The sequence below is a fragment of the Trichoplusia ni genome (genome assembly GCF_003590095.1).
Source record: "Trichoplusia ni isolate ovarian cell line Hi5 chromosome 13 unlocalized genomic scaffold, tn1 tig00001903_group12, whole genome shotgun sequence".
NCBI classification, from domain to species: domain Eukaryota; kingdom Metazoa; phylum Arthropoda; class Insecta; order Lepidoptera; family Noctuidae; genus Trichoplusia; species Trichoplusia ni.
Window position 1 is genome coordinate 35,683 of NW_020799710.1, and position 21,595 is coordinate 57,277.

Sequence of the window (21,595 nt, forward strand, 5' to 3'; positions counted from 1 at the left end):
CACCAAGAATAAATGATTTAGTCGACTATCTTGCACACGCCACTATGACATAAACAAATACTTTACGTTTTTTACAAGTGTTGCCACCAGTCAAAACGAACTGTCAAAGTTTTTCGACCTCGCTAGTTTTTCTTTCTGTGATAAAAATCGTAGCTTTTATGTTTTTTCATTGAACCTGTGATGTGGCCTTATATACAATAATCCATTTTGTCCGCTTAGTATTTTAGAATGTGTATAGAGTGCGGTGTTACTGAAGTGGTTTTGTATTTTTATGTGCGGTTAATGCATTAGTGTCATTGTGAGATCACGATGCGTATCGGTTTAGTGTTTTATTGGTGCGTATTTGCTTTTCATCTGTGTAAAGCGGAAGATGTGGAGAGGACAGAAACTAGAGAGTCTAGAGATAGTGGGAGAAGGCAGCAGTGGGGTCCGGTGGTGAGGAGCGGGTCGTTTATGAGCGATTCCGCTATCACAGCGTCCAATGAGCAAAGTAAGTTCTCATGACCCTGAATACGATAGTTTTTTCTGACTTCTCATGACACCTGTTGACGTCCTTCACTCGAGTCATATCTGAAACAATTCGTAATTACAAGAATACATGCCAATTATTCATTTTTGTACGTTTGTAGATACAAAACATCGGAATTTGTATCTATAAAAGTTCGCGGCACTATTTTATATTCCGTATTAGGAAATTCAGAATGTTTTTTTCGATTACTGTTTATTTAAACAATTTTCTGTTTGAAATTAAATTCCTACATTTTTAAATAACATTATTTGAAAAAGTGCTCCTTTATGTGGGTACTTTTTGGAGGAATATAATATTTTTAAGACCTTTATATTGGAAAAAAATACCAGCCTATTCTAATTTTCACTACAACTTATAAGTAATTTTGATCAAAAATATAATTCATGTTTTTTTTTTTATTTCTCTAAATCAGTGTCTCAGCTATTTAGTCACACAAGTAACATTACAAACAGCCTGAAATCATAAATTAATTAATTTAGACTGCTTGTCTTTTCTGTTTACTTTACAAAGTGTACTAAACCCTCAAATATTTCCCAAAACAAGCTTTATACACCATTGTAATAAGGTCTTTTTTCATCTGCATAGCCGAACAGATGTTTTTCACAGAACACTCATGGGTTTTATGAACACACTTGTCTTACAGTAGTTAGTTATGGTGGTAGTATAATTTGTATATGAACACATGTTTAATGAATTATTACTTATACTCTTAATTTATGTGTAGTTAGAAGATAATTTTCTGCTTGGTTCTAAATACTACTTCTTAATATTAATTGATATGTTTAGATGTGTAGTAATATTTAGGGTAAAATACCAAAAGGGTACAAGTGGAACCCTTTTACTGAAACTCTTCTGCCTTTTTGACACTAGGCTGTATCTCATGATAGTTCAATTTTCACATATTATAAGGATTTTCTGTTGCTGCTGTAACTAATACAAAAAGTAAAGATTGAGGTTGAAAAATGTTAGTTACAGTCTTAATTTTGTTACCGATCAACAGATTTGTGATTTTTTTTTTCTAGCCTTTTTGTATGCAACCCCCACACAAAGAGTCAAGTGTTGACGCCCTCTTGACCCTTTTTTTCAACTATAAATTTAGTCAACGAATTAAGCATGATGTCCATGTGGCATAATATAAGTATTCAAGCATCAGATTGCAGTAGTAATCGGCTGATCTGTTAATATTTATCTTTAATACAAACAACTTCTTGTTACAGTTGTTTGTTTTTTAAACATGCTTACATTAATTTAATACTGTCAATGAATACACGTATAACTTTGTTGATGCAATGGTACTTAAAAATATTGTGTTTTTGATAATATAGAAATTAGAGACTTATATGAGTTTTGTGCTAAATGGGTTTTGAACACCTCAAATGTCACTATTTCAAAAACCCTTTTCTTCACACAACCAGGAGGAATGTGAATGATTCAGAGCATGACTGTAAACTGTGTTACTCAAAAACCGAATAATATTTTTAACAACAATTTTTTTTGACAATCAACTTCAAATATGAACTACTGAACTAAACTTGATGAAATTTTATGAGTCCAAGAGACAGTTACTTCACATTAATTAAAACAAAATTAGTACATCTAATCTAAATTTCTGAGATAAAAAACATAGAAAAATAAGAATATGGATGTATTGAGAACCTCCACCTTCGTTAAGCCATGCTAGAGTTTTGGTTTTTACATAGGTTCTAAATTCTTCTGGTTCCGTTTTGGTTCTGTTAAATAGACTGAGATACTTATCTCAGTCTATTTAACAGAAATGTAGACACTCAACCTATTAATTAACTCCAGTATAGTTTTAAATGATATTGCAGGAGCAATAGCTCTTACTGTTGTAGAAATACAATTTGGCACAATTTCAAACATTCACATACATAATATTTAAGCTTGCAATTGTTTGCAATGTGATACAATATTTGTATCCTATTTTAGTTGTTACATAATACCTTGTTTTGAAAGTCTATGATTTTCTGATAAAGCCGTGGAATTTATCTGTTATTAAGTACCGAACCCATGCTTTATATAAGATTATGTTTGATTCTCATTTGTTTTTTTGTAGTGTAGTATGTTTTGCTTTTAAATATATTGTCATTGATTTTGTTCCGGTTGCAACTGAAAGATGCAAACTGTTCTTTGTGGTGAGATTTGGTAGTTTATTTATGCTCAATAATAAATCAACTGGGTGTCCTTGTGCATGTGAATTGTATGTTTGTGAAACCCGCCGCGACACAAGGATTAAATTCCTTAGTGCGTGAGTGTTTTTTTTTTCAAATAAAAATATCCTGAATGTTTTGATTACCGGCATTACCAGTTATCGTAATTCAATAAATCTTATTAATTCGTGTATTTTAACTTAAGTCCAATCATCGAATTGGTAAATAAGTATTGAAATCACGTTATACCTAAATGCAGTCATAAATATGGAACATTTGATAACCATTTCTAGAAATTACTAGAGAAATTGACCGTCACTTTTTTTTCCTTATCGCTCGGTAATGCGGCTATTTTATCAGATGGTTTCATTCGCTAATAATTCTGTTCTCATTTGCCTTTTACCGGTAAACATCTAGAATAACTTATCAGATTGTTTGTTCAAGTATCTACAAGTATATTTGTTGATCTACATGAACTATAGATAAGTGTTAAGTCCTATAATATAGTCCTTGTTATGATTTTTCCCAGTCGATAGAGTCCTACTACGTTGGCCCAAATCTTTTCATTTTTCCAATCCACCTCGAATTCGCCCTAGTTTTTTTTCGACACGTATTTTTTTTATTGCAACTACAATCCTCTTTACCGTACTTGTTTATAAACGTATTCCACACTAAGGAATTAATCCTTATATCGCAAGGATTTTAAAACATTCAAGACATATGCAATTATGCACCAAGACACCCAGACTCAGGACAAGCAATCGTGGATCACTCAAACGCTTGACCTACGCGGAGATCGAACATGCGATACGTTGCACACCGAGGTTTTGGTGACCTCAACCACTCGGCTATCCGTGCAGACTACCTACCTACCTTCTACTACATACCGACAGCTTCAAAATTAACAACAAAATGAAAAACGTTTTGTATTTAATTGGTTTCATTTTCTCACGTTCCTCACGGTATGATGAATCCATCCAAACGCCGAGACCAGCCAATTATGTTTATTATTATAAGCTAATTAGTCCTTTTCTTTTATTATCCTTATAAAATTTACATGATAATACTTAATAGTTGCGGTTGAAACATGTGAAGATTCATGGTCGAGTCTTGATCACTGCACTATGGGCTCTTGACTAAACTGGTACCGTCGAAGAAGCGAGATGGCACTACGCTTAATACAGAGCACCGACTTGTCTGTCCCCCTTACACTATTGCAACTATCTCATTTTAAAATCTCATAGTACAAGGCTCCATTTTAAGTACTAAACTGTGCTAGTTCCTTTACAATATTAAATGGTAATGAAATCTTATTACGTTCATTACCTTGAAGGTAGAAACACATATGCTTGATAGTTAATATCTTTATTGTCTAGTTGTATTAAAATGTACAAGTACAGTGTATATAGTTTGTACTGAAAGACAGTTACGGTCTTGAATCTTTTCCCTGACAATGTTTGGATTGACGATAATCAGCTTATCTGTAGCAGGTCTTGATCCCTATTCCCTTGATCCTATTAGCCAGACAGCTGTCCTTAAGAATATAATCTGTGTAACCTGAGAATACCCTTGGTACATAAAAACAGAACGTATGTATATAGGTACATACCTAGACCATTTACTGAAACGATGTCATAGATATCCTTACTAATATTATAAATGTGAAAGTGTGGATGTTTGAATGTTTGTTACTCAATCACGCAAAAACGGCTGAACGGATTTGGATGAAATTTGGCATGCATATAGCCATTGACATGGAAAAGATCATAGGCTACCTTTCATCCCTATTTTTGAAATAGTTCCCGAGGGAAAATTGAAAAGGTGTGTAAAAGCTATAAGATCACTAAGGGGATGATTTCCATGGAAACGGGGACCACCGAACGCTGTAAACAGAAGTCTACGCAGACGGAGTCGCGGGCAACAACTAGTTTACAATAAACACTGAAATAATATCACTCATTGTTAGATAAGTTTCACCCTGTCTCAGTTACAACACTCAGTAGCGACAAATAGACATTTTGTAAATAAGTATTTCATTAGTTTCATCTCACGCACTATTAATGAGCAATAATACGTAAGCAAGTAGTATAAAATAATCGTACAAAGTTAAACGTCCATCAAAAAATTATTTATCAACAACTTCACACCAACGACGATAAAAATGCCGTAAAACGTTTATGCTACCACTCTATCTGTAAATATTTTTATGTCTAGGTACATAAATCTTTAGCGAACTTACTATGATCTTTATACTATAGATATATGATATTTTTTTGGGAGTAGCTCGCGAGACGTGCCCATTAGCATCCGGTATGCCAAGATTTACAATGACACGAATATCGGTGCATCTCGGGGAAAACAATTGACTGTCTTGGAACCACGTATCGTGAGGAGGTATCTCTCTCTGGAGCCCTAACCATCGGCAGCTTGGGCTCTGTTCCCGTTGCCGGTTGGACACTATATTTTATATTTTTTTTTGTATATATTCAAAAGGTAATTTGTATAGATTAATTAAGATAAGTAATATTTAGATTTAAGTAAAGGAAAAAAATAAAATGTACTAACAGTTGTTACGGAAAAAGAGACACGGTGACTTTATTTTGCGTATCGCCAACTTGCTTTTAATGAAAATATTTTTCCTATGAGACTTCACATCAACCGCTGACATCCGAAACTAGTTGCGTGAAACCAGACGGTATTAGTAGACGTTACATGACTCATCAAAACGCGATATCAATGGGTAGACAAGCGAACGGTCTGTGTCCGACTGTTTTCGTCTTATTTTAGATCGTAAGACGGCGTCGACGTGGCATCGATACGTGTGTACCTGACGCACGAAATGTGATTCGCACGTACCGGCCCGTATAGCCAAATAGCACATCTTCAAACGTTATCGTCAATGGAAATTGCTGATATGGAAATGAAATTTATATTTTGTTTCGTAACAAAACAAATCTTCTTTTGTTAACAGTTGTCGAATTATAACTTGGCTTGAGGGGCAAATGCGAATGATGCGATAGTTCATTATGATACTTTATGATTCGTGTTATTTTTTAAGTAAATAAAGAGCCTCTCATGCTTGAGGAATCTATTATCATAGTATTGTCATTTATACTTGCTAAGCTGAAACAAGTCTTGGCGGAATGGTGTAATTTTTATTGTAGTACAACATATGCACAGCCCTGGACCGAAATAGGTGGAACAAAGGTAAAAAGGCCTGTGCCCTGCAGTGAAATATAAACAAAACATTTCTCTCCTGACGCAGTCGGATAAAACAAAATCCAATCAAAAGTTTCCGCTATCTGTTTCATATAATTCAAATACTATTTATAATGAAATTTCTAATTAACATCACATCAAAAACGTATTTAAAGTAGGCCAGTAGGTGTGAGACGAATTATTCCACACCATCTATTTACGAGTATTTGATTAAGGGCAATCACCGCGGAAGTTTGTGGTCAGCGGCATATGTTCTAGATGCTACTGAGGTTTATGTACCTACCTACTTATAGGGCATTTAAAATATAGCCCTAATGATTATTCTATTCAAATCTTAGAAAAAGCAAAATTTTTGTTTGATTACTTTTACTGATGTTCCTTTTACAATATGTGTATTATAATTAAAAAAAAAACGTTGTGCACGTTCCATTTTATAAAGACTTTTCAACTGAGTGACATTTATGAATGCTCTAGTTAGACAGTAAAAAAAAAATACAATTTCATTACAAAAAAATACCTGCCTGACCTTCTCAACACCGGGACTACCGATCTGTCACCACACTCGCATGACAGGATGAAACGAAGGTCTAGAGTCGACAAAAATAAACACCTATCACAGCACTAAATAGATATGAGCCGTTATTAAACAAGTGACTCTAATTAGGAAGTAGAAACGAAAATTAATAACGCTCAGAGACTTAGTGTGGTATGCCATAAACGTAAATGTCTGTTGGCACGGGGAGCACGAGATGACCGATCGTTTGATTTATATTATAGCTATATCTGAAGCAACTGTGTACTGCGTAGCTATAAGTAAGTACTAACTACTGTATTATTATTGAATAACACTATTTTTAAATGGATTCTATCTCGGTTTAGTTTGTGATGTTGCATCGTCTTTGCAGTGTCATGGTCACGAGTGGACTTCCCGTGATTTCATTTTTTTATATTCGCGCTAACGAGAAATTATTTGTGATGTTACTCGTGAATGTTTCCTTATTGAATTAGTGTCAACTGCCAACAAATCTTCTTTGTATGTTTCGGTGCATGAAGCGAAAGAAATTAGTTTTACGATTTATGTTGGCTAGGGTTTCGGTAGACAGAAAAATCTAAATTCTGGGTTTGCCCTTATGAAAACTTAGAAAAAGTTTTAATTTTTGTTACCAAAACAAAAATTTATACTCAATCGTGACGTCACGCGTAAGTTTCATTCACTGTAATTTGGTCAATTTATGTTTGCGGGTACATTATACGTAAATACGTATTCATTATTATACAAAAAACTACAAGATGGACACTGCAAAAAAAATTGTCATCATCCCTAATTTCTACTTGAGCTATAAAAATTAGGTGACTAATCTTTTGTTTGAAATAAATCTTTTTATCTGCAATGATACCCAGTTTTCAGTAGCAGCCGGTGTAATGTACGATAATAATTTTATTATGTACACTTCCTTCCAGTTTTATGCAAACAAGTATTAATAAGTATGCATATCAGTGCCGTCTGTATACATTTGCATTTGTTATCCTTTACTTATTTGTTTGTTTTATTCATAATTGTGTGCTGTTTTAATGTTGTTTATCTATTATTATGTTTTTTAAGCTGATTAAATACGTTTTAGTCTATTCTTGCATGTTCTATAAATAAAAGTTCTGTGAATTAGGTTTATAAAACCGAATGTAAGATTGCTACGCATTGCCATACACTGACATAAAAGCGCTTATGACGTAGCACGGCGGCTCTGGTTTAGTCAGTAAGAGTAGGCACTATCCGTCCCCTCGCCTGAGGAAGCGGGTGTCCACGAGGGTTCCTCAGCCTTACAAAAAAAGGTATGGAAGTGAGACGCCACTCTACATCTTGTACTGCCCTATCCCTATTACACCTCTACAGCATTAAGAAGCTGCAAGCGATCAAAAAACTATGCTAACTATACCTCTTCATATTTATTCCTGATCAAGAGCACTAAATGCGCTACCTTTCAGCGATCGATCAATAAGACCAGTTGATTATAATAGTTGTTCTATTTTAGTAAATACCAATAATCAGTAGCTAGAAAGAAAAAAGTAAGCAATTATGAAATCTAAACAAAGCCGTCTTTAAACGGTAACTAGGCGACGATAATGCGTTAATTCAAGGCCAGTTTTTATCCTACCATTATTCGAACTAAATGTTTACAGAAACAACTTCATATTTGTTTAGTAACTTGTTTATTTTTCGTTGTGTGGGCCTTAGTCGGTAAATGGTCAATAGATTCAACTGTATTCTCTTTTCGTTATGTGGGCCTTAGCCGGTAAATGGTCAATAAATTATTAAAAAAGAAAACATTAAAATCTCACTCATTTTTAAGCCCCCGGCGAAAATATGACAGGGTGTTGTGTATAAGATTAAAGTGTCTATGAGTATCTATCTGTGGCAGCGTAGCTCTGGAACCCATGAAGCAACTATGATTTTGTTTTTAGTTTTGCTAAAAGGTTTTCGGAATATTCTTAGCTATGTTTGATGATTGGATCAACATGCCTTTTTTCCCGGACAGTAATTGTGTTTATAGATTTTCAATTAAATTGTTCTAATGGTTTTCTGGCACAAAAATGACAATGTCTTCCATTGGGAAGATAAGGGCTGTGCTTGATGATGATGAATGGTTTTTTGGGCTTTTCATAGACTGTCATCAGTTCTCGATATTGTACCCGTAAAATATATTAATACTAAAGTTAATATACAAACAAAAGATTTTATACTATCGGACCAAAAATCTCGAAGTTAATAAGCCAATCTCAGTCGGTTTTTCCTTTAACAATGTAATTTTCTTAGAACCGCCACGAATACATGCTACTTCGGGCCTCTCAATTTACCTAACTCGTTAGTGATTGTCAAACGCTAGTTTTTTGTTACAAAAATGCCTGATTTGTTTCTAACCGAACACCTGACTTGCTGAGATATCTACGTGCTTTTAAATCGTGTCGTTATCTGTTTTATAAAGGGTTTTCCATGCTTTTATACGAGTGTGATGAGATGCTTGTACGAGTATCGATAAATTAGTCATCATTTAAGTGGCTTAATATAAAGAGACGATTTTTAATTTGGCTGTACATTTTAAATGTTTGTTTTTCGAAATTCTTTAGGCGATTCATTTTTAGATAAGTCTTAAAATAAAGTTTTGAGTTACGTATTCTCTATTCTTTTGATTCATGGATTTCTTTGACCTCGAGTGGAAACTTTGAAGGTTACCAACCCAACGTCATTGCAAAGCAGCTATGTATTTCCTCTTATCAATAAACAAGGAATCTGTAGTAAATATTTAAAAAATATGTTGATTTCTCGGTTTACTTTGTACATACTATTGTAATGGCTTTTCAATCTGATAGCACTTAACAATTGACAGTCAGATGTTTGTAGTACGGAGTTATCTACACGTAATACCAAGTATTGGATTTTTTTCCTCGTTTGCCTATATATAAGTTTGATTACGAGAGATAGGTATTCTAATATAACCCAACAGGTAAATACACGGCAAGGAGTCTCTTTTCCACTTATAAAATGTTTTCTTTTTTCAGTTTTTGTTGGTTAAGATTTTTCTTTACCAAACTTATTTCTTTGCTTCTTTATAGTACACGAATACTTGTAAATAATAAAATAAAAAGGAAATAAATTCTCGGGAAATAACATTTCCGCCGCCTTTTAAAATAAGATTAATGCTTTGTGGAAAAGAGGCCCCTTTCTACGTCGTATAGTGCGCTGTCTTACTTCCACAGCTGTTCTATTACTCTAAATGATAGCATGTGGTGGAGTAGCGTCCATTAGGATTCCCTTCGCCAAACTTAAAAAGGCTCAGCATCATACAATTTCTAAGTCATCCTCTTTTCCATTATCAACAATATTGTTTCGCGTTTATCGAAACGTCAAAGTGGGAAGTATCAGGTACTTTATGAGTTTTTTGACCCTGACCTATTCGATGACTTCCTTCAATAGCCACGCCTATCGTGCCTATCGCATAGTTTTGACGTAACGTACTTGTAAAGGTCAATATGAGCTAGCTGTTACAAAGCCGTGCCTTGCCACAATAATTGTCGTTGGCTTGTAGACAAGTTATCTACATTTCTCTTAGCAGTTACGCTTTTGAACCGCTCAGATGTACTAAAACGAGGCTATGTCAAAGTCACGTTATTTATAAAAAAAGAAATGTCGTTTCCATACCTGAATATTTCTATTCTGATGCGATGTAGCTTGTCTATCCCTCATATCTTTTTTTTTGTATCATTTTGTGTCATCATATTTACAAAGATAACATTTATTACAAGCATCTATTTTTCTCTGACGCGCGATTAGTTCCGGATTCTGACTACGAGCTGACGCATCCTTGCCACTATAGTCAGAGTTTATTGACTTTATAACGCTTGCATTTTATAAAACTTTATTGCTATTACTGTGACATTCAGTTTATTATGCTCTGCGTTAATAAAGCAACAGATTACTAGATAGGGTTACATTGTTTAACATAATTAGCCGTAATTGGTTTCGCAACCTGATTGCTGGTTGCTCGCAACTTGTTAATAGTAGTCCTAATAGCTTGGCAGTTGAAATTAAAGGCTTGTTGGTAACTGTTAATTGGTAGTGTTTTGTTTTGGGGATTTGACTCAGACATTGTAAAACAATTAGATCTCCCGAAGGTCCTAAAATTGTAATAGCTCGCTTCGTCTTGTCGGCGCAACCTTGGGTAGGCCATTGTTTGGCAATAGACCCCCATAGGCTGAAGTGGTTTCCAGGTTTTCAGATTAGGTACTAACCCCAATAATACCAATAAACAAGTGTCTTTTAGGAACTAAAATATGAATCCGTGTCAATAAGTATTAGCAAGGTTTTCTTCCTTCTGACGTTATTTTTTAAATAGAATATTTCAAAGGCAGTTTTTGCTCACTTAAAACGTAACCACAAAGAAACTTAACGATTTATATTTTTCAAAAAATGACAAAAGATACTTAGTACATCAGCAAGTACCATTACATAATATCTTTAAAAAAGTATGTCCATACCAACAAATAAGACTACACTTGACTAATTGTGTTTGAAAACGTACACAAAATAACAGTAGCGAAACATATACAAGTCGAATCGTGATATAGTATGCTATGTGACTCAGATTGTTCATCTGTACTTCATAATAATCGTGAATAGTTTTACGTACGCACATACGAAATGAACATATAGATATCGTCACGTATTTCAACAGGTGTTGGTCTTTATTAGAGTTTTTGTTGTACTAAATAGGTAATATATTTTTTGACTGTAGGGCAATATCGTATTTATACTAGGTAGATGTTTGTAATGCAATCACAGGTCTCATTGTTTCTTTAAGTGCGTGAATTGGGTAAGGCTTTTAACCCCTTCACGGGCCTATTCGAGTGATTGTGATAAAAAAAAATTCTTCTTATAAAAGGGCTGTAACAAAAATATAATTTTACATTAATTACCTATCCAAATTTCCGAAATAAAGCCCGATACTGTCTGGATCGGATAATTCTATAAATAAGCACGATTCTCCAGCCCAAATAAGTTTATTGAACTCAATTTTGACAGAAATACGTTGTTTATTTCATTTGCAGTCTAGAATCGGAGCCAAGTGATATGAATTCATTGTTGATATGAATGATATATTTGTCTTGTGGAAACTAGTATTAAATCTCGTTGCATCTGTTACTACGTTCTAAATAGTCCAGTAATATTCCATTGTGACTAATAAAACATTATTTTTGTTGATGATCTGTACATTCTTTGGTTTCATTAACCTTTTTCCTTCGGAAATTAAATGCAACTAGTTTTTCTTCTGTATTATCTAGATAAATCACATATCCCACGATAAAACATAAATTTATGAGCATTCAATTATATGTAGCTATAGAAAAAGAAACCTTGAAAATGATCGTTATTCTAAATGCTCACGAAACTGTATTTTAAATCACAGCTAGCCAAACACCATAGCCGCAATGTTTGACACCCGAACACAAATATTTCTGGACTCGTTCAGCTAAACTATAAAACTGACAGACGCAGAATGCAACATATTCTCTCACATACACAAGTTTGTTTGTTTGTAAAACATGTCAGACATACTCAAACAAGAATGATATATTAGTAACAGAATTCATGTCTACATTTTTGTCTAGAGAAGGCTTAGTGATATTTGATATGATTGTTCTTAATTCTATTACAAACTTTTGTCATGTGAGTTTAATATTAGAGTAAATAATTTGCATTCTTTCCATGTCAATTTACATAATATGATGTGCAAATATTTTCTTAATTTTGACTGTGCAATACCTCGTGAGTCGTGAGTATTAAAATAAATACTCGTCTTCTGATTAATGTCTGGTTTGGTAACATCAAATTTCAAACTCGAAAAGTAATGTTTATCATCTTCCGTTTTTCATCTCTCGATCTGATTCCGCAAAGTTACTAACGTCTACTGAAATAATTATATTGTATAAAAATATTTTGATCACTAATTCAGCCCACCCTGTAATTTTAAGCGTGATAATATTAAACAATGGCTGCCTTTAATAGTTGTGCTTAAGTACTCAGCGTACTACATATAAGTACTAGTGGTTAGATTAAAAGTTAATATGCAATTGTCATGGAACAAGTGACTCATGAATTGCTTTAAAAATCTTGTTTTAATGAGCTCTGAAATGACGATAAAGACTTACTATATCGGAGTACTACCACATCTTAAATCAACAAGTCTATCACCACCTCTGTTTTTCTTGGATGGGAAATCTTCAAATGACTCCGCCCGCTTTGGGTTGAGCGGAATGAATTGACAGACTTTTACTGACTGTACTGTAAAATTCATCCATGTTCTTTCAATTTGGATTAAAACCAGAAGGTATCCTTCACCGCAAAAAGATAAAACTTTGCGCAGGAGTTGTTTATTAAATAGTTTGTAATTACAACTTCTTAGTTTGTAATAAAATTAAGTTGCCAAGAGAAATCCGCAACTGCCGTCCTACAAAAAATGAATTATAAATCATCTTGATCTCAACATAAAAGTTTATTAGAAGCATATTACGGCTATCAAAGTAATGATCTTCCATCGACCGTTAATAAATCAGCGATAATCAAATCAAAACGTTACATAAACCTTTCCAATAATAATAAACAAGATGTGAAATAGACTTCTGATCATAATATAATATGTAAGTGGCTAGTTTTATATTGCTCGTATTGAAACGTAAATAGATTTATGTTGTGAAGGTTAATTTCATTCTATATTTGTATAGATAACGGATAGTATTGCTGTATACTATACCAGGTACCTATTTTACACGTATGTTCATGAAAATGAATGTATGATTAAGCATTTATTAATATGCTGACAATATTTCATAATAATTAATCATGCTCTTTCTTTTAATGTTACTATCATTTATATTTGTGTAATATATCATATATATTTGTTCTTATATTAGAGGATTTGCTTATAAATTGCTTTTGGGGCAAAGACACCTTGATTGGCAAAGTTGGCTTGTTTGACCGGTATATATATATATATATACACTTTGTTTGTAATTAATCAATTCATATGGAAAGGGAGTAATTTTGACACTTGCTGCCACTTTCATTACGTTTCCGCCGTGGAAAGGGCATGGTGACGTTCTATAGTCATCTGTAGTATGACCATTAAACCCAGTTTATAGCGATTTTATTCCTAGTAATAGTGGTATCCTCATTTCCAAAAGGATACCAACTTCACTGAACTTTCTTCGTCTCCAACATTCAAGTATAATTGACGTAACTTGAATTACCTACTAATACCAAAAACACAAACATACATCTTAGCAACCCTATTTGCAACAGATGCAACCTAGATTCTTATGACGGGTGTGTCGTAATAATACATGAGTAGTACCTACCTGCATGCAGTCACACTTTATACAGTTGGTTTATCTTGCCTTACATGGATTTATACTGTCATACGGCTTCCAACGACCTTTTCACCATGTGTATTACGAAATATTTGCCGGCGCCAATAAACCTTCTAGAAATTACTGTTTAAAATCTTCATTCATTGTACGCTGTTCCTACACGGAGATCGAACTCGTGACATGTCGCGCCCAATTCGTACAGCATGGTGACCTCAACCTCACAGAGTCGCGCAGAGTATGCGCGAGCGATCCCGTGACTCTGGCTAAAGCAGTAGAAGGGGCCCGGGGTGTTTTTAGTCGGTGGAGGTCCGACATATCCCCCCGCCGTGCCCTCGACGTGGGTTGAAGACATTAGCGTTTCACGCCGGTAAAAAAAAAATGGTGACCTCAACCACTCGGCTATCCGTGCAGTCATCATTTGTATCTACATTCCATTTGGCAATGAGAAAGACAGCTATTGCTATGCGTTGCTATCGAACACGACTATTAATTTATTTAGCTTGTTTCTGTCCACACATGTGACTCATCAATACTTACAGTTTAAACAGAACTGATTATTTTAGTGTATGACCGAGCATTTAGCTCTGCCTACTGTTGTACGAGTTTTTTACGAGCGTTCAGAAACGGTTCTAACATACAGAATTGTGTTTTTATTGTGTAAGGAGCGTACGGAGTTCGTAGCAATAGCAAGTTAAAATCAATCAATCAATTAGTTTATATTATCCTCCAAGCAATCCTTGTTGTTAAGCCAATCCCTACCAACCGATTCTTTAATTATAATCGCTTGTATACAGTTCACGTTGTGATTCAATTAATTCAAACCTAACTTTGTTACTGTTTTACTTAAGTTCCGTTACTCAGCACGGATCTAATTATTCAAGTACTTTAAATAATTTGCCTTTCATAACAACATTTCTAGACGCATCTGTTTACTAACATGAGCAAGTAACCGTGACAGAATTTTAAATCCCTTGCTTACATTACAATTGAGTGTTTGTGCGTACAAATGGTTTGCGTCACAACACCAATTGATCTTAATAAAAGGGGAGTTAAATGGCTAGATGTGATGCTTTGTTGGACATGGATGGAATTGATTGTTTTGTTCGAGGCTTTGACTGTTTTATGGTAAAAAGTAGTATTTGTGACATCATTATCCCATTGTTGCCAATGAGTTTGGGAAACTTTTTTATTGAATCGTAAAAAATGTAAGACGTAGGGGCTTATTGTGTTTCTTAATGGCTAGTGTAGAAGATAGGCTCTGTCTCCATGTAGCATGTTATATTTATCAGATGCTACAGGAAGCGGAGGAAATACCTTGGGACAATCTCAAGTAATATTCATATTTCTTATCAATTCTAATCTAGAAAGTGTATTCGCTGAAGATACTGTACAATGAAAACTATGAATCAGGCTTCCATCCTGAAATTATAAGCACAATTAACTTCATTTTTCGAGTATATGAATATTACTGAAGATAATGCGTTAATAGGTACTCATCGTAATCTTGCAAGTAAGAAAAAACTGGACTATTGAACTTTTTATTTCATATCTATTAACCAAATGCACTATCATAAGATTATTCATAAGTATGAACATAATCATTTTCTACCATTGTTGCCTTTGTATATTGTTATCAAAATGGTGATCATCATTCAACAGCCACGTGTCGGGTCAGTTCTTGGTTCGTCAATGTTCTTTTGTTATTTTCCTGGTATTCGCAATTTTTTCGTGACAAGAATTTTATGCCTTCTACCGGAGCCTTCAAACTGTTTTCTTGTTGTCGAATTACAAGGATTTACGTGAACTTAAAGTAGATTAGCTCGGGAATCAATGCTATCTTTTAGAACTCTTGCAGATAAGAAACGATTTATCGTCTGGTAGTTTTCCGATAGTTTAATTTGAAGAACATCAAACCTATATGCCGATACTGAATCGGTTTAATGGGTATACTTTCATACACGTACTGATTAACATCCAGATTAAAGTATCGGTTGATAAAACGTCTGGAGGCTTCCAAAGCGAGGTATTATTGTATCTCATGCCAATTATACCGTTTTCATGCTTCACTTTTATTACTCGTGAATGTAATTTTGATATTATACCTATGACAAAAAAAAAATTCGCAGATAAATCATTGTCTCCTTTGCAAATTTATATGGGGTAAATTTCATTTAAACTTGAGGTCCAGCTCTGGTTTAGCTGTTAGTTTCTACTAGTGTCCTTGTTTCTTTTATCCTAACAGTTTCAATGACCTTCAAAATTATGATTTTGTCTCAGAGGAGCATTCCACAAGTCTTTTTTAAATTATTTTGTTCCATCGCAATTAATGATGTCATTCTTTAAACCGTCGCAACATCATGGGAATGTGGTGTGTAATTAAGCTACTGTGTATTCAATCACAGTCTCGATTCTTTAGTTTATTAATTGGAGCGATTCTATGCATTGTATGATATATTTTTGCTTTGACTGCGCCCTGCGATCATACCTACGGATTTGTTGATCCCGGTTGCTAGGTAACTAAGTGTTTCACTGAGTTTGGTCACAGACTCCGTTTGAGCCGTAAAGAGACAAAAATTCCATACATTCAAACTTTCGCCTTTTATAATATTAGTAAGGATCTTGCCACCATCTATACAGTTGTGATCGCACATAGATATTAGATACAAGGCAAATGTATTCATGTATTGACCATTCCGAATCAATACCAAAAAAAGTGTGATGGGGGATTTCCACTTATTCTAAAGCTTCACTGTAAATCACGTTTAGCAGTTTGTTGCTAAGTCGTATGTACCACAACTTGTAAAATGTAATTTCTTATACATTGCACCTCCTTCTATAATATATTATTTTGTATGGATCCTCTACTTTTCGATCGGTATGACACAAAAAATCGTCATATATTTATACAATATGTTCATATTATGTATATCGTCATTCGTATGAAAACCTGTTAAACTGGGTAAATGTAATACGTAATACTTAATTCAGAATGTTTCCAAACATTATGTTTACAACGTGACGTGTAGTCATAATGTAACATTAACAATAATTTAAACGCCGTTTATGTAAATTATTAATTCGGCAAACATTTCTGTTAATGTTTTTGTTGAAAAATGATTTATAACCAGCCACTATTCTAGCCAGCCTTTATTTGTTATATTTTATTTAACCTTAAATATTGATAATGATTTTAATCGAATTATTAATAATATAATATAAAAAAAATAAAATTAAATAATATTTTAGGATTGTCAGCACGGCTGGTATGTTTTACTTTTTTTTAGTGAAATATTGCAGCGGCATCCAGAATTGTACACTTGAATGATTTTTATCTTTTTGATATTTAAAACAAGAACCCACTCTATATCATGAAATTAAATTAGACCATCATATTATCAGAACTTAAATTAAAATGTTATGCTTTAATACTGCCTCTACCCTTAGGGTTTTCATTCATCGAGAGACACGGGTCAGAAATGGATTAAGACATAAGGTCAAAAAATCTGTTTATTTGCATTGCATTAGAGATTCTTTTTCTACCGTCTTAAATTAACGTAGGTACCGTGCACAACTTATTAAAGTATGGACTCTTACCATGTCATTGAAAGATTTGTGAGTGCAGTAATACTTTTTCAGAGATCTGATACGATATCTGAGTTAACAATGGTCTGTTCCCAGACATGACGAATTGTTGATTACACAGAATACATAAAACTACAATCTCGTATTTTTGCTATCGGATATGTTTACAATTAAACTTTTCTTTGTAACGAATCCAATAATAGTTTAATTATTTATTTTCGTCCAATTCGTATAGTGACGTCACGATGAAGCCATTGATATTTTGTATGGCCCTGACTTTCTTGTGTGGATAGGATTATCTTTCATAACACATCCACGTTAATGATGATGAAACACAACATTTATTTAGGTACTCAATTAAACATTAAATTAAACCAATTTATATTTAAACTATGTAAGTGTATTAAAATTAATTTTAAAATCTAGCACGAGCATGAATGTTAATGCGTCAATTATTCACACTGGGCTGATTATAATTATGTTTTATCACTGTTGCCCACGCATAAACCGTTTATGTGTTACCGTATATAGTACGGTTTTCGATTTGTAACAATATCTACTAACGATTTACCAATACTAGCGGTCGACATTCGACCATAAAAAAGTGGAAGAAAGCAATAAAAAATAGCATACTTCACTCCTTAGAATAAACTGTGTGCGAAATTTTATACTCCGCTAGCTGTTGGGTTAATTTTCGTAAAAAAGGCTCCAAAATTTATTCTTCACTTATTAATGTATCTATTACTTATAAATATACATTTGACAGCTCGCAATATTATGACCTGTTACCGGCTTGATACCACCTCTTTATTAAGATATATTTTTGTAGTTGTGGAAGATAAAGCTCCTTTTCGTGCTTCTCGTTGTTATCTATCACCTAAGTCTACCCATGAGTCTAGACTCTAGACGATGCGTCAAATCCACTTCAGTGTACTAGTACACGTAACGCCTGAAAATACGTCGGGAAGTCGGGAATGTGCACTTAAAATATAACACGGCGGAATCAATCTAAAAAAATATATTTTATTTTAATGTGTTAGAGTATAACTAATGATCACATCATGAGCTTCGTCGGTTTCAAATAACCCATTTCTGGGCAGGAACCCCCTCTATTTATACAATTTGGAAATACTCCACTTAACTCTTTTTAATAAGGTGATAGTATGTCTAGTACAAATATCTAGCGACTATTGTTATGAGTAACGTTCTTTAGCCTTGTGCCCGATCATATTGGGAAATAATTGGTACCACAATCGGTCACCTTCGGGCTTCTGGTTATAGATCTACACTTATGTTGACTATACGAGTACATAACTGTAACTAATACGCTTGTTTGTCGACAAAACACCTATGAAATCAAGTTATGTACTAAAAACAGGAGTGGTTGGTTCTTTCTCCCAAAAAAAAAGAATACAGATTTAAGACTAGATATAATTTAGGAGTTCCGTGCAACAAAAAGAGGAATTCTGACATGTGGAAGGTATTCAAGTTTTTTATAACACGAAATGTACTCTTTGCATATCACGTTAATTCTACTTGAACTACGGAAAAACTACTAGTATCAATGATTTGACCCAAACGTAAACAACAGCTGTCAGTCCAAATGGCTACCAATGGTCTCATTGATCGGGTTAATGAGTTAGACCTATAGCCCGATTAATTGACCATATAAATATATCAGATTAATCCACAATGAAGACTCATGGGCTAGGGTTTAGTGTTTTAGAGCAGGTAATACTTATTACAGAAAATACTTTTAACGAAATATTAAATTATTTAGAGTCTGCGCCCGATGGCTCGCTATAATTTTATTAAATTTATTAAAAAAATCAAATAGAAGCAGGTAACCTTTAAATCTTGTATTTTCAGTGGTTTTTTTGTTGTCTTATCAGTATAATGTCGTAGATGTTAATAAGCTCGATGTAAATTAATGGTGATCTCACTATAAGCCTTTAAAGGAATCTAGATATTGCTAAAGCGGGATGAAACTATGTGCAGTGAGTGCTGCCTCGCTTCCTCAAAGTACTTCTTAAAGAAGTGTTTGAGTATAGTTATAAGTTGATTCATGGTGCATACATGGGACTATCCTTAACCTACCTCGTTAATTGTCTTCCAGTTGTTGGGCATGTGTGGAATAATACGTCAAACCCTCGTTTTTAATCTTATATCCATAAAATTACTAGTTCAGTACATGTTTAATATGTTTAATACTAGACTTGACAACTAATTACTTATGAGTCGCTGTATTTTGAACTAACATCGATCAATATAAGTCTGGTTTTCTTGTCCAAGGTTTTTGCTACCTTGAGTAACGTAAGACTGGGTTACGGTCAAGGTTAAATTCAAGACGTCTGCAGTTCTGAGACTGCTTTAATGGTGGTCGAAAACTTAAAGCTTTTGGTCTATATACCATTGCAATTATGAAAGAGCGACACCGCCCTGCAATACGTCTATCATCATTCCTTAACGCCCCCCCCCCCAAACCTCAATACTTAATCGTCCATACCTGTTTCTTTCGGACGGTTAAAATAGTCCACATTGTGTCTATTTATTTTTGGTATTTTCCTATAAAAAGCATTGACCGTAACATTGACATATTCGTGAGATAGATAAAAATCGTTTAAGTGGAAGCTCTGCCAGATTATTTGGCAATTACCAAACGAGGAAATTCCGCGAGATCACATTGTTATGAGATTTGTTATTCAACTGCTTATTGAGGTCAGTAACTACCTGTGTTCATGTAAAATTGAAATTGATTGTTTTAAAAATAAAACATGAACAATACATATGTTTTAAAAAAATGGATTGTTCATCTAACATTTCACTCAGAATTAATTCAATGTAGCAAAATGCAGTGATTATACTTTCTTGTTTACAGAAAAGTCTTAAGCTTCCCTATTTTCAAAATGGTGTTCAAAGCCGTTCAAAGGAGTTCAAAGGTATCTCCAAAGACCGGTTTACTTTTTGGTCCAAAATTGATCCAACTTCTATGGAACTTCCTAGACTTTTATGCAACTTGGTGTAACCCATTCTAACAAGAGCCACGATAGGCTATGTATCTTTTATTTTAGTGACACTGATCCATGTACTAGATGGATCCTTTCCCACCTTCAATGATACTTGGATTCTACACCGCCTTTGTTCTTTCAACCCTTAAGCCATAACCAATTCTCCAACTTGAATGCTAACACTATCTACCTCTATTTCCAGTTCTGTTCGAGGCGTGCCATAATGAGCCCGCGTGCCTGCAGGACCGCGCCGGTCTGGAGGCCATCACCCAGCTGCACAGACAGCTTGACGATGACGCCAACGGCAACGTCGACCTTAGCGAGAGTGATGATGTGAGTACATAGAATCTTTGTAGCTAAGCTGATGCAGGGCCATTATTTCAAGAGAGCTGCTGTATATTGTGACATGGCGGTTTTGAATTGAAAGCCTTTGGCAAGTAGTGGAAGACTAACATCTATTAAAATAATACTTATAATCTGTTCAGTAGCTTATTCCGGGGTTCATTTCATTCATAGTTGCATGTTACAGCAACTAGATTTTCGAGCTATTATTACTTAATATTTATCCACTAATTACGTTTATTAATTCATATTTAATGTCGACCCATCATGTTCCTTTATCTATTAGGTACTTACTTAAACCTATCACCATTATAGGTTTCCACGATTACATCATCGTCAGGTCATCACGTTTGCACCCTAATATCATTTCATCAACCATTTATAATGACTGTAATTCTTCTCAATTGATTCCAGTTCCTCCGAGAGGAGTTGCAGTACGACAGCGGGTATGAGAAGCGGCAGCGCGCCTTCCACCACAACGATGACATGCACATATCTGTCAAGGAGCTGTGGGAGGCCTGGCTGAGGTCCGAGGTCAGTATCACTTATGAGGATTAAGTATACAGAAAAGATAGTAAAAGAGTAGAAATCTGTCCCTGAAGTAAGGCTAGAATAAAAAAAAGGTTGTTACAACTGGAGTTGTGAACAACTGGAGTCGATGCATGCCAGCCATCCAAAAATGGATTTGTAACAGTTAGTTATCTTCTTTATATTTCAACAATTTTATTGTTTGCAAAAAATACCACTTGTGATCATGCTCCCATGAACTTGCAAATATCTCAATTAAATTTGAGAATAGTTTTGTCAGTCTCACAAATAAAGTTATT

The 21,595-nt window shown here is 34.2% G+C and overlaps 1 protein-coding gene across 1 annotated transcript; it reads left to right on the top strand.

Annotated features, from left to right (window-relative positions):
- Positions 1-78: 78 nt before the first annotated feature.
- LOC113506386 (stromal interaction molecule homolog) lies at positions 79-21,302 on the top strand (the record flags this gene model as incomplete). The annotated part of the gene is given in 3 exon segments (XM_026889232.1): positions 79-490; positions 20,629-20,759; positions 21,183-21,302. Coding segments are annotated over 3 exon segments (432 nt in total), but the record flags the coding sequence as incomplete, so codon positions are not given.
- Between the last annotated feature and the right edge of the window lie 293 nt (positions 21,303-21,595).